Source organism: Lycium barbarum, chromosome 11 (assembly GCF_019175385.1).
Source record: "Lycium barbarum isolate Lr01 chromosome 11, ASM1917538v2, whole genome shotgun sequence".
Taxonomy (NCBI): domain Eukaryota; kingdom Viridiplantae; phylum Streptophyta; class Magnoliopsida; order Solanales; family Solanaceae; genus Lycium; species Lycium barbarum.
The window spans coordinates 7,858,794-7,876,545 of NC_083347.1; the positions used below are offsets into that span (position 1 = coordinate 7,858,794).

Below are 17,752 nucleotides of genomic sequence, written 5' to 3' on the forward strand. Positions count from 1 at the left end.
AATAAGATAAAACATGGAGTATATGATAAAAGTGAGCAATTTGCAGCTACATTTTTTCCTTTAAGGAATTAGGATCTGTTTCGCTAGAGTGGAAGTCGTTTCCCATATATCTCTCTATTTGTAGTCAGTTCACATTTATTGTTTGACTTTGTATTATTCATTAGTACAGTAGTATTTCTATATTTCAGTATTGATCTTTTACAAATTTGTTAATACATGCAAAAAAACAAAAAACAAAAAAAGATTTTCAAACAATCTTAGATACCAGCTGATGACATACGCTTGGGTCCTTTGCATTTGTCTCTTAAGTCAAACAAATTTAGTCCAAAATAATTGTCAGCTTAAGAAATCGAAGAAAGGGAATAATTGTTCTCTTTTACTAATTACTCCAATAAGAGAATTTGAATATCTCAATTGATTGACTACCTGAATTTTCACTATATTTGTGAAGGGTTCGATTCTCACCTTGTAATTCCCTCACCCATTTCTCCTTCCCCTACCTCCAATTTTTTAAGGAAAAAAAAAAACCATTACTCCAATAAACGATCTCTGTAATTTTTTATTTTTTTTATCAATATTAAAAAGTTTGAAGAGACATATATGACAATAATTTAGTAAACTAACTCCTATAATTAGTGTTATTAACTAGTTTCAAAATTTCTGCCAAAATCTTAAGAGACAAAGTAAAAATGACCGAACAGAGTAGTAGAGTTTTATTAAATAAAAATACCTTTAAAATTCTCAATGTTGGACTAGGGGCCAGATCGCATCTAAATTGAAAATTTAGTACTCCTAGCTAACGAAACGACACCGTTCCATGTGCAAAAATTGGCGCAAAACTCTAAACTTTGGAGCCAACCCTTTAAAACTTGCCGCTAAATTAAAACTACAAAAGTTCAAACAAATTACAGACATCCAAAATTTGTAAAAAATTTCACTTCTTCTCTTTTCCCGGTTTTTTCTTAACCAAAATTTCCCTACTTCAATCCCCTCTGTTTCACTGTTGTTCAACACAATCTTCTCAATCTCACAGAAAAAAAAAAAAACTCAATGGGTGGCAAACTTCAGTTTTTACCACCAGCCAAAAGATTCATGTTAATGCAACAACAAGACCAAAAAGAAAATGGGTCTGTTTTAGTTTCACAACTTCCTGCTAAAAAGCGAAAATTCTCTCCAGAAAACCCATCCATTTCTAATACCACTGTTACAACTCTTTGTTTGCCAGCCAAGAAACGTGTTTGGGCTTTTCACCCATTTGACCTTAATGAAGAGTATAATCCACTCCTTTTTGATGACGATGAAATCAACAAGGACAAATTGATAACAAATGATGTTGATGATGATGATGGGATTATCTGTGCTATTTGTAATAGCACAGATGGAGATCCACTAGATCCAATTGTTTTATGTGATGGTTGTGATTTAATGGTTCATACGACTTGCTATGGACATCCTTTTACCGATGGTATGTTTAAGTTTTTGACAAATAATATTTCTTCCGTTTCAATTTGCTCGTATTACTTTTCTTTTTACCCCCCTTTGGTTATAATAATTATTCATTTTATTCTGGAATTTTTTTTCATTTTTTTCTGGAATCAGCGTTTGGCCATGAGAATTCCGAATATAACTTGAAGTTGTATTTCGGAATATAAAAAACTTGTTTTAAAAAAAAAAATCATTTTTTTTTACTTTTTGACAACTACATTTCACCAAAAATTATAATTTCAAAAACTATGGCCAAATACAACTCTAACTCCAACTTCAAAATTCAAAAAAAAAAAGATTTTTTTTTTGGTATCTATGGACAAACAGCGCCTTAAAGCCTGTTTAAAAAAAAAAGATTTTTTTTTTGGTATCTATGGACAAACAGCGCCTTAAAGCCTGTTTAAAAAAAAAATTTTTTTTTTTTTGGCAAATCTAAAATCCAAACTTTCCACGTGACATGTTTAAAACTATAAGATTAAAAAACATGCTCGTCCATTCTACATATCTTTATTTAATAACCACAAAATTCAAGAGTTTTTTTTTTTTTTTTAAATTGTACCAAGTCAAAACCATACGATCATTTTGAAATGGAGGGAGTAAGATTTAGTGACTGGCTATGAGTTTTCTTCCCCTTGAGGGTTTCTCGTGTATTTTTTAAAAAATAGTACAACTTTTAAAAATAATTACACCACTTACCCAATTTACAATATTATACAACATTATATCTGAGAAAGCATTATACATAATGTATTAATATTGTATATAAAGTGTATAATAGTGTATAAAAGGTAAACATACACAAATATGGGCTAAATTGAATGTTTATACACAAAGTATGAGCAACCTTGCGTAAATATTTCAAAACTAGACATAGAGCGTAATTTTCCCATATGTGTTCTTTCTTTTCGTTATTATTGTTTTCATTTATTGTTGTCTCATTACAGGTATTCCAGAAGGTGATTGGTTTTGTGCCCAATGCTTGGCATCTAAATCAGGCCTTAAATCATTTACTTGTTGTCTTTGCCCTGAAACTGGTGGAGCCTTAAAGCCCACTATGAATGAAGGTAAATGGGCTCATATTGTTTGTGGGCTTTTTGTACCTGAAGTATTTTTCAATGATCCAGAAGGACGTGAAGGAATTGATTTCAGTAAAGTGCCTAAGAGAAGATGGGAAAGAAAGTGTTATATTTGTAAATCAAGAAATGGATGTGCTATTGATTGTTCTGAGCCAAAATGTCCTTTGTCTTTCCATGTTACTTGTGGGTTGAAAGATGAACTTTGTATCGAGTACAAAGAAGGAAGGAAAAATGGTGGTGTTGTTGCTGGCTTTTGCAGTAGCCACACTGAACTATGGAAAAAGGTTGATTCTTTTTTCTCATTCTTTTACTTATTTTTACCCCTTTTTTTTGTGTTCGGATTTAATTTATATACATTGATTTTCTAATTTGTTGTGTCAAGTAACTTGTCTTATTTTATCTGTTACTAAGTCTTATCTTTTACTTGCAGTTGCACATATATTTTACATGTAGAGGCGGATTCAACATTTAAACATTCATATCTTTAATGTTGTATTTTTGAAGTTAGTAGTTTAGATATACTACTTGTTGCAGATATTGGGTTTAGATTAACCCGGCGCTAAAATGTTGCATTTGTCTCTGCTTATCTGACAGGTCTAATAGTATAAAAATGATTTTATCTGAACCTATAACTTTTAGCTTATATTTGGATTTATCTATGTAACATACATTGAAATTATAGCCTAATTTTGTATTTATTTGTGTTACATATGTACATGATCTCACACTCAAAATTTAACACTCGTATTTGACTGTCAGTATATAGAAGCTAAATTCTTCATTTACTTGTTGAGTACAGATTAATTGTTTAATTTTTCTGTTAAAAGGGTATTTTTGTGTGTGCAGCAACAACAAACAGGGAAGTTCAAGATTGTGCCAAGAGAAGAACTTGACAGATAGACAAACATATGAGTCAACAGAGTTTCAGATATACAAGGGCATCATCCAAAATTCGATGATATCTATGACAATCCTAGTTTTTATTACTAGTAGAGTAGTTGAAAGACAGTAGTAGTTAAATTTGTAGTACCTTTTTCTTTTTGTAGTTATCATGATTTGAAATATTCCAGTTATTGTTATTCAGTGTAAATCTTTTTTTACACAAATCTCAAATATTGTCACTTATTTATTATTCGATTTTTAAATAAGGATAATAGTCGTATAACCTTGTTTATTCTATATTTACTGATCATTGTTAGAGCCTCGCTTAGTTATTGCCTTTTTTGTAATAATAAGAATGTTTTTAGAAAAGTTTTAGCATTATAACCAATTTTTCGTCGGTTAAAAATAAAAAAAAATAAAAAGAAAACTGAAAATTAGGATGGTAACATACTGGTGGCCGGCTATGACCAGAAAAAAAAAATTACAATGTAAGTGGATATTAGTTAAACTCTTAATTAATTGGCTCATTCATACTCGAGAAATTCTGAAAAGAGACTTTTTTTAACTCTTATGAGGACTCTAATACTGAGATAGAAAGATTGATGAAAATTCTTACTCCTGTTTGGATAAACACTTAGATATCGTTCATATCCAAATCACAGTACTAAAGTTATAAATGGGGTTAGCATTTTTTATTTTAACCATCTAAATGTCATGAAAACGTTAAACAACATGGCTTCACGTTTGAGATTTTGGGTGTGTTGCCAAATAGTTTTAGTTATAGTGTTTGCTTCAACATGTAATTGTGAAGTAAAATCAGCAATTGGAGATCCAGGGATGAAAAGGGATAATCTAAGAGTTGCAATTGAAGCATGGAATCAGTGCAATGAGGTCCATGAAGAGGCTCCTAACATGGGAAGTCCTAGGGAAGCTGATTGTTTTGATGTCCAAAAATCAAAATCTAGGAGTAAGTCATTCTTAATTTCTGGTTTATTGTCTTAATCGGAAATAAAAACTTACTCGCATTCTGTGTTTACATCAAGCTATATTAATTTACTGATCATGTTACGCTATGTTCCTAGGACTATTAAAAATACCGACGTGTGCATGTCAGATCCTCTAAAAGTGTAGTGGTTACGCTATGTTCCTAGGACTATTAAAAATATCACATGATCCTCTAAAAGTGTAGTGATTTTTTTGAGGATCTGATATGGGTGCAACAATATTTTTGGAGAGTTTGAGCAACATAAATGTTACATAATAAAAGAGAGATCAAAATGTGCATTAAATAATTTTTTTGGCGGTAACAATGTATGTGAAAATACACTTGAATTTTGAGTTAGTGAAAGAAACAAGCCCAATTTAGTTTTTCCATTGATAGTATGCTGGCCAGGAACTATTTTCTATTACTCAAGAAGTGATTTAGTTTGTCATCGATCAAAATAATAACATTCTTGTGAAGTAACAGTTTGTTATTAGCATTAAGCTTAAAATTTTCTATATAATCTAATACTGATTGTGATTTACTAAATTGATTTAATTAAAAAGTTGAAATAAAAGCAAATAGGATTAACTAGGTATGCTTCATCTTTTTCTGAACAATTACTTTGTGCATCTTTATTACAAGACTTGGTATTGTTATACTATTAATCTGCCCCTAATTGCAAGTGATTATGCTTTAGTTTCTCGGTATAGTCATGAAATTTATTTAAAAAGTCAATAACAATACAAAATAATATTGTTACAGCAAAGCTGGTTCACTTGGTGAATGAGGAAGATAACAAGCTGAGCATAAATGATGCCAAAAGCTTAGGACAAGAGAACCTAAATGTGAATACATATGCAGCCTGGAAAGAACTCTTTTTAGGATACAAATGCCAAGTTCAAGATGAACCAAAACCATGGAATTTTTGGATGATCATGCTCAAGAGTGGCAACATGGACACAACAGCTGCTATTTGTCCCAAAAATGGCAAACCATCTCAGCCATTTCCGCAAGAATCGCGTTTTCCATGTTTTGGCAAAGGTTGCATGAATATGCCTAGAATATACCATGATTATACTACACTACATAGCCATAGAAAACATCCAAAGAGGAGTATATTGAAGGGAAGTTTTCATGGGACATGGGATTTGGATGCTGATATGAGCAAGGCACAGACTCAGAATGATACCTCATTTTTCAAAGTTACTTGGCATAAGGATCTTGGAAAAGGGAGCTGGAAATTTCATCATATCTTGAAGACTTCATCAAAGTACCCTTGGTTGATGCTTTACTTGAGGTCTGATGCAACTACTGGATTTTCTGGTGGATATCATTATGAAACAAGAGGCATGTCAAAAATAGTAAGAGTCTCTTCCAAATCTTTCATGTTTGATATTATTCTTGAAACTGTAGTTATTAAATATTGTTATACAATGTCTTGAAAGACCTTCATCCTTGCAAACATATCAAAAAACCAGATAATGGTATAAAAAGATTGAGATAAGCGAAAGCAATTAATTGGGATTGTCTTTTTGTCTTGTCATACATTTATATACCAGTAGAAAATACAGAGAATTTCTAGTAATACACACACATATACAAGTTGCCATATGTTCTTGAATTTTTTGTTATCGTATTCTTGTTATACTAATGTCTTGTAAAACTTAATTATTGGCTCTTGGAATCTTTGCAAACCTTGCGAAAAATAACTATATAGGCAATACCAATTAGTTGGGATTAAGTTTTAGTCATGTTAGTACATTTGCTGTATAAGTTTTAGTTTCTTAATCTTGGATATTTATATGCCATTACAAAATATAGAGAACTTCTAGTAATACGACACACATACCTACATTGAGATGATCTTAAAGGGAGCGCACGTTCAATAAGATTCATATAGCCAATCTCAACTGACCCCAACTTGTAGTATACTTGTCATACAAGCTTATATTGTGTTTGCTGATGTGGAATTAGGTCCCAAAGTCGCCAAATTTCAAAGTGAAGTTCACACTTGATATAAAAAGAGGAGGTGGTCCAAGCAGCCAATTTTATCTAATGGACATGGGTAGTTGCTGGAAGAACAATGGCCAGCCTTGTGATGGTGATGTGACAACAGACGTTACACGATACAGTGAAATGATCATTAATCCTGATACTGAAGCATGGTGCAACCCAAAGGAAAATTTGAAGTTGTGCCCACCTTACCATACTTTTGCAAATGGAACTCGAGTTCACCGGACTGATGAGGCAAGATATCCCTATGATGCTTATCATGTTTATTGCTCCCCAGGCAACGGAAAGTATCTTGAAGAACCGTTCAATTACTGTGATGAATATAGCAACCCTCAAGCTCAGGAAATAGTGCAAGTTTTGCCTCACCCTGTTTGGGGTGAATATGGATATCCAACTAAGAAAGGGGAAGGATGGATAGGTGATCCAAGAACTTGGGAACTTGATGTCGGGAGACTCTCACAATCACTTTACTTCTATCAGGTACTTGACTATATTTTGAGGCGTTTAACTTCTAGACACAGACTATAAGATTCCCTAAAAATGATAACTACAGGTATTACCTGAAAAATAAGATAGTTTACTTGCTACAGATTAAAATTTCATTAACCTCTAGATGAGTTGTAACGTTGTTTCTTGGGTGATATTGCAGGATCCAGGCACTAAACCTGTTGAGAGGCATTGGCCATCTATTGATTTGGGAACTGAGATATATGTTAGCAGCAATCAAGTTGCTGAGTGGACCGTTAGCGACTTTGATATCATTATTACTAATGAATAGTTTCACTTTTGGTTAGGAATAGAGTTTAGTATTTTAGGCTTGTTTCACTTAAAACATTATTACAACTCGAGAATATTTTGTTTATGTTTATATCACTTAGTTAGAGACATATAGCCACTTGTGTTACCAGCAAAAGCTTGATCATCTATGAAGGGATTGTCCCATGCCAGATCTAAACTGACTTTTCATGCAGTATCTATCAAGCAAATGTGTCAAGATCTGAACACTAAAATCTAACACAAATGATTAAATGTTCTATGTTCTTATTCCATTATCTTTAATCATATGATTCATATCATCCATGCATAAAGTCATATGATAAGGTTATAAGGCAGTAAAAACCCTGCCTCAGAAATGAGGAACAAAACGGTGAAATTCTGAGTTTTCATCCGCGTCATCACACCCTCACTCACCTGAAAAGAAAAAGAGCAGATCAGGGAGACAGAACATTCTGTTTTCAGCAACTGATAATTTGATCTCTAGGCGAAAAGCTTAGTTAAGAGTGAAGACTAACGAAGGAGAGTGAATTTGGTATATCAAATTAGTACCTTCTTTGAAGGATTATGGGTACTCTGTTGACCAATATGCAGATAAATGGAAAGAAATATATCTTGGCGACAATCATAAATTACAAGATCAGCCAAATTGTTGGTAGTTTTGAGTGATAATACTAGAGAACAGAAACAAGCTATATCTCAGTGAGATCCTATTTGGTTCAACCTTAACTATGCTTATGAACTATATGCTGTCTAGTATATTAGTCGAGGTACATAAACTTGCAGGGATACCACTGTCATCCAAAAGCTTTTTTCTTTTTGAATTTGCAGCAAAAGTAGTTTCAAGTACCTTGGGTCTATTGTGCAAGGCAGCGGGGAGATTGACGATGATGTCACACATCGTATTGGGGCAGGGTGGATGAAATGGAGGCTTGCTTCCGGAGTGCTATGTGACAAGAAGGTGCCACCAAAACTTAAGGGAAAGTTCTACAAAGTGGTGGTTAGACCGACTATGTTGTATGGGGCGGAGTGTTGGCCAGTTAAGATCTCTCACGTTCAAAAGATGAAAGTTGCCGAGATGAGAATGTTGAGATGGATGTGTGGCCACACCAGGAGTGACAGGATTAGGAATGAGGATATTCGGGATAAGGTAGGGGTGGCCTCGGTGGAAGACAAGATGCGAGAAGCGAGATTGAGATGGTTTGGGCATGTGAAGAGGAGAGACACAGATGCCCCAGTGCGGAGGTGTGAGAGGTTGGCCATGGATGGTTTCAGACGAGGTAGGGGTAGGCCGAAGAAGTATTGGGGAGAGGTAATTAGACACGACATGGCGCAACTACAGCTTACCGAGGACATGACCTTAGATAGGAGGGTTTGGAGGACCCAAATTAGGGTAGAAGGCTAGTAGATAGTCTCGTTATCCGTTCTTATTAGTAGTCGCATTATTGCAATATAATTTCTTGTGCTCCGATTTCTGTTATTATCTGTTATTTCCTGTGCCTTGATTATCCTGTGTTATCTGCTCCGGTTTATGCTATTATCTGTTATTTCCTATGCTTTGATTATCCTGTGTTATCTGTGTCGCTTGCATTATTTCATTTCCATATCGCTTTGAATCTCTTATCCGAATCTTTTAACCTTATCTGACTTCTTTTTATGCTTTTATTGAGCCGAGGGTCTTTCGGAAAAAGCCGTCCTACCTTGGTAGGAGTAAGGTCTGCGTACACTCTACCCTCCCCAGACCCCACGATGTGGGATTTCACTGGGTTGTTGTTGTTGTTGTAATTTGCAGCAAAAGCATTTTCTTTAGAGATCCTTAGGTCAACAATGGCCCATAACAGAGGATTCTGATTCTCCGCCATCAAAGATATATTGGTCATCGATCAGCTTAAGGTGCAACTATTTTAGTTACATGCAGAATGAGCATATAGTAATTGAATTGTTTATTTGATATCCACTCAGTCTGGATCTTTTTCCACTATTTCCCCATTTAGGTCGGTACTTAAAACCCGAGAGAATCAACTCATTTCCTTCACGATCTTTCTCTAGACGCATGAAATAGGAAGAGTGAACACGTGAAGCAAAGAACCACTTTTTTCTTCATTAATATCAATGACGCAGTACCTATATATTTACAGAGGCATAAATACTAACTCAACAGGGCAAACTAAAGCTAAAGAATGCCTATTAGAGACCCTGACTAATGCCATATTACTGGTTGTCTGTCATCTACCGCGTCAATAGATCCCTCTTCAAATCTCCCGTGCTGCTTGATTCGAGGAAAATGCACATCCCGAACTGTCATAACTACAAGGTGGATGTCCTCACTTGATTCAAAGAACCATCAAAAGATAGTCTCTGCTAAGTTAGACCATACTCTCTGTGAGCAGCAACAGCGACAGCTGCAGCACCGACTGCACCAAACTGTGTTTGCGCCTGTAGTAGTTTTGCATCCATGGCGATCTGACCTCCTATCTGTGCTACCCTTGCCTGTGTATGATAATACGGGTTAGTGTTCATATCGAAACTCATACTAGCCGTCGACTTGGCAACCGTGTACTGCCCAGGTTGCGGTTTAACTTGAGAGCGGTCCTTCTCTGCTTCTGTCCTGCACTTTTCTAGATGTGCAGAGTTACTTCTGTACAGATAATGTGGGGACATGCCGTGAGGTGGGACGACAGAGTTCTGGGAATATATTCTTCCATCAGTGATGCTCCTGTCACCATCATATGGTCTTACAACCCTTCCAGGTTTGGCTGAAAATGATAGAAATGAATATTAAAGAAGAATCCAACTAACATGCACAACCCACCATCAATAATATTTGACAAGGAAAAGCGAACGCAACAAGCATACAACACTTCCTAAGCCGGCGTTTGGCCATGAAAACCAAATCACTTTTTTTGTAATTTTGAAGTTGGAGTTGAAGATGAAGTTGTGTATGGTTATAGTTTTTGCAAAAAATATTTGGTTACTTGAATGTACTGAAAGTGAAAAAAGTGAAACCCTGGGTTTTTGCTGTTTTCCAAATTCCAAATACAACTTGGCCAACCGCTGATTTCCAAATAAAATGAAAAAAAAAGTCAAATTCTCATGGCCAAATGGGTCCCTAAGTTTCAGCATTACGTATATACTCATTGGGGCACCACTAAATATGATCGGCCCCCACCCCCGGAAAGGAGGGTTAACTTAAGAAGATGCCCTAAATTGCCTTCTCCATAGCTGAGTAGTGAGTTCCAGTTCGTCCAACGTATTACTAGTGAAATATTTGACTTCACTTTGAAGACTGTAGACAAAAAGATGCCAGCATAGACAATGTTAACCATACCTGTGGGTACTCGAGGTGGTGGCCGCAAAACCTTCTGGTCTGCGACTCTGACGCCAGCAGTTGCCTTTTCTGTAGTTTGCCTGTGATCAAACATAGGATTCTGCTGTGTTCTGGGTGGAATAGTACTGGAATTTACAGTAGATCTGCAACAAATTTAAGAACATTCGTGATGAAGCCCGAAATAAAGAGACTGAAAAGGACAGAGCAAAAGGGAAAAGAGAGAGGGGGGGGGGGGGGGGGGGGGATGCTCCTAGGCAACAGCTTTTCCCATTCATGCAGAAAGTATGCAAGTACAACTTCTTATTGTTCTAGGTTACTTCTCCAGCAAATACAAGAATAAACAGAAGCATAAATGAAAAGGACATATTCATGGACACAAAACCAACAACACAAACAACTCGTGGAATCTTACCGTGGGAGAGAGACATGCTTTCGACCAGGAGGAACTACTGGGCCACTTTTACCACTATTTTCCTCTAGATAAGCAAATTGCCTTCTGAAATTACCAATGGCACTGCATATCCAATGATTGTCACATCATCACTCAGTAATTTAGATAAGATATTATGGTACAAGAAAACAGAGACAAGATATAGTAGAGATTAGAGAAGTATATTACAAACCTAGGATAGACAAAATTTGCACCATTATTTCCAGCCATGTAGTCCTTTAGAAGTTGAGGATGATACTCTAGTATCTCCCTAAATATTAGTTCTCTGATGTCATCCTTTGTGACCCTTCGTCGCTCAAACTCGAACTCCAGCTTTGATATTGGTTGACTACAAGGTTCCCTCTCAATCTTGGCCAGTCCCTTGAAGTATGGATCAGCCAAAGCCTAAAATATAGGAGGACAAACGCACAAAATTGAAAATGAAATTAGAAAAGAAAAGCACAAGAGATGCCATTCACCGATTCATGTAATCTTAACATGACGAATATATGAGGGAGAGTTACCTCTTCAGCAGTTGGGCGATCCTTTGGATCAAATGCTAACAACCTCTGTAACAGTCGGAGGGCCAAAGGATCTGCTTTTTGAAATTTCTCAGTAAAAGGAACTGGGCTCTTTTTCCTCATGTCAGTCAAATACTTCCTTGCCTTATCATTACGAACCTGCAGTCAAGAGGGAATATTCTTCTATCAATACGCTCAGATGCGGATCTAGGATTTGAAGGTGGCGGGTGCCACACATTTTTTTTCAATGTACATCTTGTTAAGAACATGTAATTGGGTCGGGTCCATCTCTTTTTAGTTTATTCGGGTCAACTTAGTAGGCTTTTTTTTTATTTGCAAATACGAAATTACATCTCAAAAATCAAGAAACGAACATAATTAGCATAATCACACCCATTAACAACAAAAGTAAAATCAACATTTTCACCAAGGGACTTGCATCTCTTATATATATTAAAAAATGAATTTGCAAAAGTAAAATAACATCTTCAATAAGGGAATTACACCAATCAAAATAAGAAAAATAATAGAAAAACTCTTCAACAGGTAAATACACCCCATAAATAAATGTAGAATTCGATAAACTACAAGTTCTCAAAAATAAATCATAAATTTCATGTTTTTTCTAAGCATTGCTTACGAAATTTGCATCACAATTTAACTAGTAAAGTGATTTAAATTGAATTTAACAATTATACAATAGCATAAATTTTTATAATACACTCCCTCCGTCCATTTTTATTTGTCCACTTTTACTTGTAAGTTATATAGTTTGAAAAACCAAGACATAAAATTTACCATTTTATACCTATTTTATCCTTATTATTAAGTACTCCCCAATTCATTTCTCATTTTTTTGTTGCTTATTAAGAGTGTCAAAGTCAAATATAGACAAGTAAACATGGATGGAGGGAGTAATAAACAAAATAAATTATATAAAAAAAAATTGAATTTTGATCTCAATCCAAAATTCCCGTTGAGACTCAAGTTTTTCGATTTAAATACTCACATATTTGAGATTAAGAGAAATGCTTAATTTAAGGGATTTTGAAGTTTCTATTTGTGTGTTCTCGCTAGAGATCACAATAAAATAATATAAAGAGGAAAGGCAATATAAATAATAAAAAGACAAATAGAAAATTGGGAGAGCCGAAAAGGGAATTACTGGTATAAAGAAAGTAAAAAGCACAAAGAAAAAAGGGAGTCGGAAAATGTTCAAGATAGATTCAAACTTGTGTCTACCAGTCGTGGCACCTTTGTCTAATTTAAGACTGGGGGTGACAGGATCAAATATTTAACCTAATTTAAGCAAATTACAACATAAGTATATAAAAAAATTATTAATCTAGGGGCTATGCCAGCCCCACCCTTTAAGATTGATTCGCTCCTGAATACGCTGCCAGACAATGCTTAAGATGAACAAAACCCAATCAAGTGATGGTTCTTACCCCAGATATGATATCAGCTGATGGTGTCCCAAGAAGATCAGTAATCAAATCCAACTGGTGAACAACACTTTTGCCCGGAAATAATGGTTTTCCGGTCAAGACCTCCGCAAAAATACACCCGATACTCCAGATATCAATAGCAGGTGTATACTGCAGGGAATTATACACGAATTAGAAGCCAGATCAGCAAAAAAATCAGTAACACCTACTGTGAAAAATTGACCCAAGACCTAACACAATTACCTGAAGAATAGAAAAATCAACTTCCAGGAGTTCAATAGTCCTCCCTGAACAAGAATGATTTTAATCTACACATCACTATTTAATACACACTCAGAACTGAACAAAATCTTCTATTTTAACCAGAAAGCCCCTCCTTTTTGACACTATCAGTACAGGAGACATGGCAACAATAGTGAACATGACAAGTACCTTTTCACCTTTCTAAAGCATGGGGAAAGGAGACTCTGATGTCAAAAACAGCATCTAAACAACTCAATCCCAGCAAAACAGGCGTGAAAATGCTCTGTAACTATGCATTGGCTAGCAAGGAAGGGGCTAACGAAGTTATGACTTAATATGTGACCCTAAAATTTGTTTAATAGAGAAATGGGCCATAAACACAATTGTGAGTTGGTTTTCTCTTTCCCTTTTTTCTTGTATGGATACTTGAAAAGTATTTTGACATATCTTTTGATGACAAAGCATTTTGATATATAAACACCACCTAAGACGAAGTTCTAGAATGGAACTCATAGATGAACAAGTAGCTTTTATAAGGAAGCTAAAACAAGCTGCACATTATTAGCATAATTACCTTGGAGAAGAAAGACCCGCATAGCTCTGGTGCACGGTACCACCTTGTAGCAACATAATCCTGCATGACGTAACAGAAGAAGACAAAAATCAAGAAAGCTTTAGTCAAAATCAAAGATTAAATGAACGAGAGTGTCCATCTTAGTAAAGCTTTATGTGAGTTTCAACAAAACCCAAGTATATCTCATAGATAGCATATGGCATAGAGCTAACATGAAAGCATACCGTCCAAAATGTAGTGGTTGGAGTATCGTTGAATGCAACCCTTGCCAATCCAAAATCACATATTTTGAGTTTACAATTTGCATTTGCCAAAATGTTCTTTGGCTTAAGATCTCGATGGTACACATTTGCTGAAATAAACAGATACATCAGTCAAAACAGCAGGAAAAAAAAACGAACCCTCGTCCCCTGGCCTCCCCCTCTCTTTCACCCAGGGTTGAAAATAAACATCCTTGGAAAAAGTTAATGACAGAAGTCATAATACAAAGAGTCACCGAATTCATTACATTTTTTTTACCTGTGTGCATAAATTTCAATGCTCGCAGCATCTGATAGAGGAAAAAACGGTGGTGCTCATGTGTCAAGTCATCGTTAGCCTTAATGACATGGTGAAGATCAGATTCCATAAGCTCAAAAACAACATAAATATCTCTGAATTCTCGTCTTGAAGGTGGTAAGATGATTCGCTTAATTTCAACAATATCGGGATGCCTTAGAAGTCTAAGCAATTTGACTTCACGTAGAATTCGAATTGCATCAGAGATGTGCTCAAAAATATCAGTTATTTTCTTTATAGCCACTTTCTCTCCTGTATGAGTGTCAATTGCAGCACAAACTACTCCATAACTTCCCTTGCCTATAACTTCCAAAATTTTGTACCTATTAGCATCACCGTACTCAGTGAAAAACTCCACTTCTTTGGAACTCTGTACGATCATTAACGAAATATCAGATATGCATGCCACAGTAGTTTATCATAGTTTACTGACTAATAGGCAAACTAAATATATCCTAAAATCTGCACGTCGCTTGATATCTCAAAGTATATGTTCATGCAATATCAATTACATTCCTAGATCAACAGACTTAGCCCCTTTTTCAAGGAAATATAAAATAGCAGGAACATTTAAATAAGTTTGATTCTTTATCGGATCATAAAAACCCACTTTACTTTTCAACAAAGAGAAAAACAAGGATTGGTTTGTAACTTGAAAAGAGAATATGTTCCAATTTGCAAATCAGACTAGACAATCATGAAACACTATTTCAGAGACAGCTACATATTCTAAATTACATCAAATAGCATTAAAATAGTCAAACAGCTATAAAACCTCTGTATCCATTTCCTCTATTCAACCCAATATCATTTCAATACCTAAAAAAAACCCCATCTTTTAAAGCTAATTAGGGTTCCCTCAAATCTTAATATCAAGAAACAAAAAGTAGCAAATTCTCAATCAAGATCTCTCCTTTATTAAACAGAAACAAAGAATATTTCCAAATAGGAATAGAAAGAAACAAACAAACAAACCTTCTTGCGTTGCTCTTGCTGCATCTTTTCAAGACTTCAAAAACAATCTTGAAAAACCAAATAAATTCAACAACAAAAAATGATATTTTCAGGTACCCTTTTCTTCTCTAAGTCCCCTGATCTTAAACAAAAGATCAGATCAAAAAAAAAAAAAAAATCTTGATAACCCCAATAAGGAAATAAATCAAGAAACTTATTCAACCACACTTGCCCCACCTACACCAACTCCTTATAACCAAACTGCACTCCCTTGTTTTTCTTTCACAAAAATTAACGTATCCAAATATACTAACACCAAATACCAACTTACTCATCCACTTTTCAAGAAACCACTATGCTTCTTTTTATAAACTAACATACAAAAAAAAAAAAAAAAGAATTATCAGTTTAAGACTAAGAATTCTACAAAAAATTTAAAGAAAGAGGAGACACTTTTTCAGGTTTTGGAAGATGGAGAAATTTAGGAAGGCAAATGAAGAGGAAGAAGAAAGGAGAGGAAAAATGGTGAGTTTTAAGGTCTTTTTAAAGGCCAAAACATGGCTCTGGCTTTGCGTGTTTATGTGGTTGTGTTTAACCCTTCTAATTATTTTTGACTTTTCTTTGTTTTTTTTATACTCCATTTTGTATGATATTAGGGCTCGTTTGATACAAGAGATAAAAGATAAATAATCTTTGAATTATATTTGAGATGAATTTATTCCACATTTGGTTGAGATAAAATGGTGACATAACTAATCTTGGGATTAGTTATTTCGGAATTATAGTGTTATTTTATCTCTCTGGGAGGGTGGAATACCTAATCGCGGGATAACTAATCCAATGATAAATTATCGTGGGATAACTTGTTTTCAACCAAACGACCCCTTATAGTGTTACTATTCAATTTATGTGATAGTTTTCGCTTTCGAGATTCAAACTGCATCAACTTTGACTACGATGTATTTTTCACTAAATTAATATATGAAAAATTGTAATTTATAGTATATTTCATGTAGTTTTTCAAATATATAAATTTTAATTTTAAAATATTAAGTTAATCTAATCTAATTTAAAAGTTTATTCAAATTGACTCTTAAAAAGTGAAAAGTATCACATAAATTAAGACGAAGAGAGTATTAGAAAAGGATATTTGAAAAGGAGAAATAACACCAAATTTAACTTTTCTAGTTAGATAAATTTATTTTTATATAACATAATAATTTTTGTCGAGCCTTTTTTGTTTTTTTTCCTGGTAATATAATAATATATTCTTATTGTTGGTACCGCGCCTATGTTTGCATAATTGTTGTGCTTCTTTTTTACTTGAGCCGAGGATCTATCGGAAATAGACTTTCTATCTGTTAAAGTAGGGATTGTCAAAGTAGATCCTCGGAAATAGACTTTCTAACCTTCCAAACCATACTTATGGAATTATGCAGGTATGTCGTTGTTGTTGGTAACATATTCACTGTTATTGCTAAAAAATATTTGTCAATCCATGCTACTTCATCTTTCAATTCGAAAAAATTGTTTGATTACTTACAATTTGAGTGGAAAAAAATAATCTTATAAAAACATCCCGTGTTTTACCTTCTCCGTTTCCTTTTAGTAGTCTGGTATTAATTTTACATTTTTCTTAAAAAATATTCAATAAATATTTATTTTACTAAATTGGTCATATTAATTATGTTTATAGACTGTATTTGACTATTACTAATTCAGTAAGTCTGAACATAGTTATTTAATGATAAATATAAAATTAAAATACATAAATAAACATGGCTTAGATTGTTAAAATTGATTAGCGAAAAGAATAATTTATGTTCAGTATACTAGATTATTAAAAGGGAATGGAAATAATATTTATTTGTGCCCTTTTGTAGGTACGGACTAGCATGCGGGGAAGGGAAGCCAACTTGTACTTTTTTTTTGTTATAATAATATTTTTTAAACTATAGTTACGTTGTATTTATACAACAAAGGGGCTCTCTTTTGTAGTTATTTTTTCTTTTTATTTTCGAGATTGAGAGTACGTATTTCCTTTATTTTATTCATGCTATCCTATGAAAGAAGGTTTAGATAACCTTTTGCTGAATTGAATGGTCCTTAAAAGGAATTTATTAATCTCTTTGGTAATGCAGTAATGGTTCTATTATACTATAATTCATTTTTCACAATTAGCGGTTTATTAGTCAATCATATTTTGGATTTGCTTTTGCTAATTTATTGATGTAATGATATACAACGGATCTGCAAATGTAATGTGAGATCATATTTAGCTCATTATTTTCAACTTTTACTTTAATAACAATAAGGATTATAAACTATAAGATATAATTTGATTGCATAAGTAATGGAACTCCAACTTTAATTAGGTAGAAAGATTTCGACACTAGTTATAACTTATAAGGATAAAAGTTAGATTATGGTGCGATCCACAGAGATAAGGATTTTGAATATCGTATAGATTATACTAGTAAA

General features: G+C 34.1%; 3 protein-coding genes and 1 long non-coding RNA gene across 4 annotated transcripts; 3 read left to right on the forward strand and 1 right to left on the reverse strand.

Annotated features, from left to right (window-relative positions):
* Positions 1–810: 810 nt before the first annotated feature.
* On the forward strand, positions 811–3,761 carry LOC132618849 (uncharacterized). The gene is made up of 3 exons (XM_060333850.1): positions 811–1,465; positions 2,430–2,845; positions 3,408–3,761. Exons 1-3 carry the CDS (start codon positions 1,051–1,053, stop codon positions 3,459–3,461), a joined length of 885 nt encoding a protein of 294 aa, XP_060189833.1. The 5' UTR covers positions 811–1,050; the 3' UTR covers positions 3,462–3,761.
* A 144-nt stretch (positions 3,762–3,905) lies between these two features.
* Positions 3,906–7,495, forward strand: LOC132618850 (uncharacterized). The gene is made up of 4 exons (XM_060333851.1): positions 3,906–4,410; positions 5,191–5,789; positions 6,403–6,921; positions 7,091–7,495. Exons 1-4 carry the CDS (start codon positions 4,158–4,160, stop codon positions 7,217–7,219), a joined length of 1,500 nt encoding a protein of 499 aa, XP_060189834.1. The 5' UTR covers positions 3,906–4,157; the 3' UTR covers positions 7,220–7,495.
* Positions 7,496–9,291: 1,796 nt separating this feature from the next.
* On the reverse strand, positions 9,292–15,801 carry LOC132620445 (mitogen-activated protein kinase 19-like). Its single transcript, XM_060335119.1, has 10 exons — positions 15,293–15,801; positions 14,279–14,687; positions 13,984–14,111; positions 13,760–13,819; positions 12,943–13,092; positions 11,498–11,653; positions 11,167–11,378; positions 10,956–11,057; positions 10,544–10,686; positions 9,292–9,971 (listed from the first exon to the last, which is right to left on the reverse strand). Exons 1-10 carry the CDS (start codon positions 15,314–15,316, stop codon positions 9,577–9,579), a joined length of 1,779 nt encoding a protein of 592 aa, XP_060191102.1. The 5' UTR covers positions 15,317–15,801; the 3' UTR covers positions 9,292–9,576.
* On the forward strand, positions 15,534–17,426 carry LOC132620446 (uncharacterized). Its single transcript, XR_009574914.1, has 2 exons — positions 15,534–15,796; positions 17,155–17,426. It is a non-coding gene; the product is annotated as an uncharacterized LOC132620446 (long non-coding RNA).
* Positions 17,427–17,752: the final 326 nt, after the last annotated feature.

Coding starts and splice junctions, on each gene's coding strand:
- LOC132618849 (XM_060333850.1), top strand. CDS start 1,051: ATGGGTGGCAAACTTCAGTTTTTACCACCAGCCAAAAGATTCATGTTA. Junction 1,466..2,429: donor TGGACATCCTTTTACCGATG/GTATGTTTAAGT, acceptor GTCTCATTACAG/GTATTCCAGAAGGTGATTGG. Junction 2,846..3,407: donor ACACTGAACTATGGAAAAAG/GTTGATTCTTTT, acceptor TTGTGTGTGCAG/CAACAACAAACAGGGAAGTT.
- LOC132618850 (XM_060333851.1), top strand. CDS start 4,158: ATGAAAACGTTAAACAACATGGCTTCACGTTTGAGATTTTGGGTGTGT. Junction 5,790..6,402: donor CAAGAGGCATGTCAAAAATA/GTAAGAGTCTCT, acceptor ATGTGGAATTAG/GTCCCAAAGTCGCCAAATTT. Junction 6,922..7,090: donor AATCACTTTACTTCTATCAG/GTACTTGACTAT, acceptor GTGATATTGCAG/GATCCAGGCACTAAACCTGT.
- LOC132620445 (XM_060335119.1), bottom strand. CDS start 15,316: ATGCAGCAAGAGCAACGCAAGAAG. Junction 11,379..11,497: donor ATCGCCCAACTGCTGAAGAG/GTAACTCTCCCT, acceptor CCTATATTTTAG/GCTTTGGCTGATCCATACTT. Junction 10,687..10,955: donor AAGCATGTCTCTCTCCCACG/GTAAGATTCCAC, acceptor AATTTGTTGCAG/ATCTACTGTAAATTCCAGTA.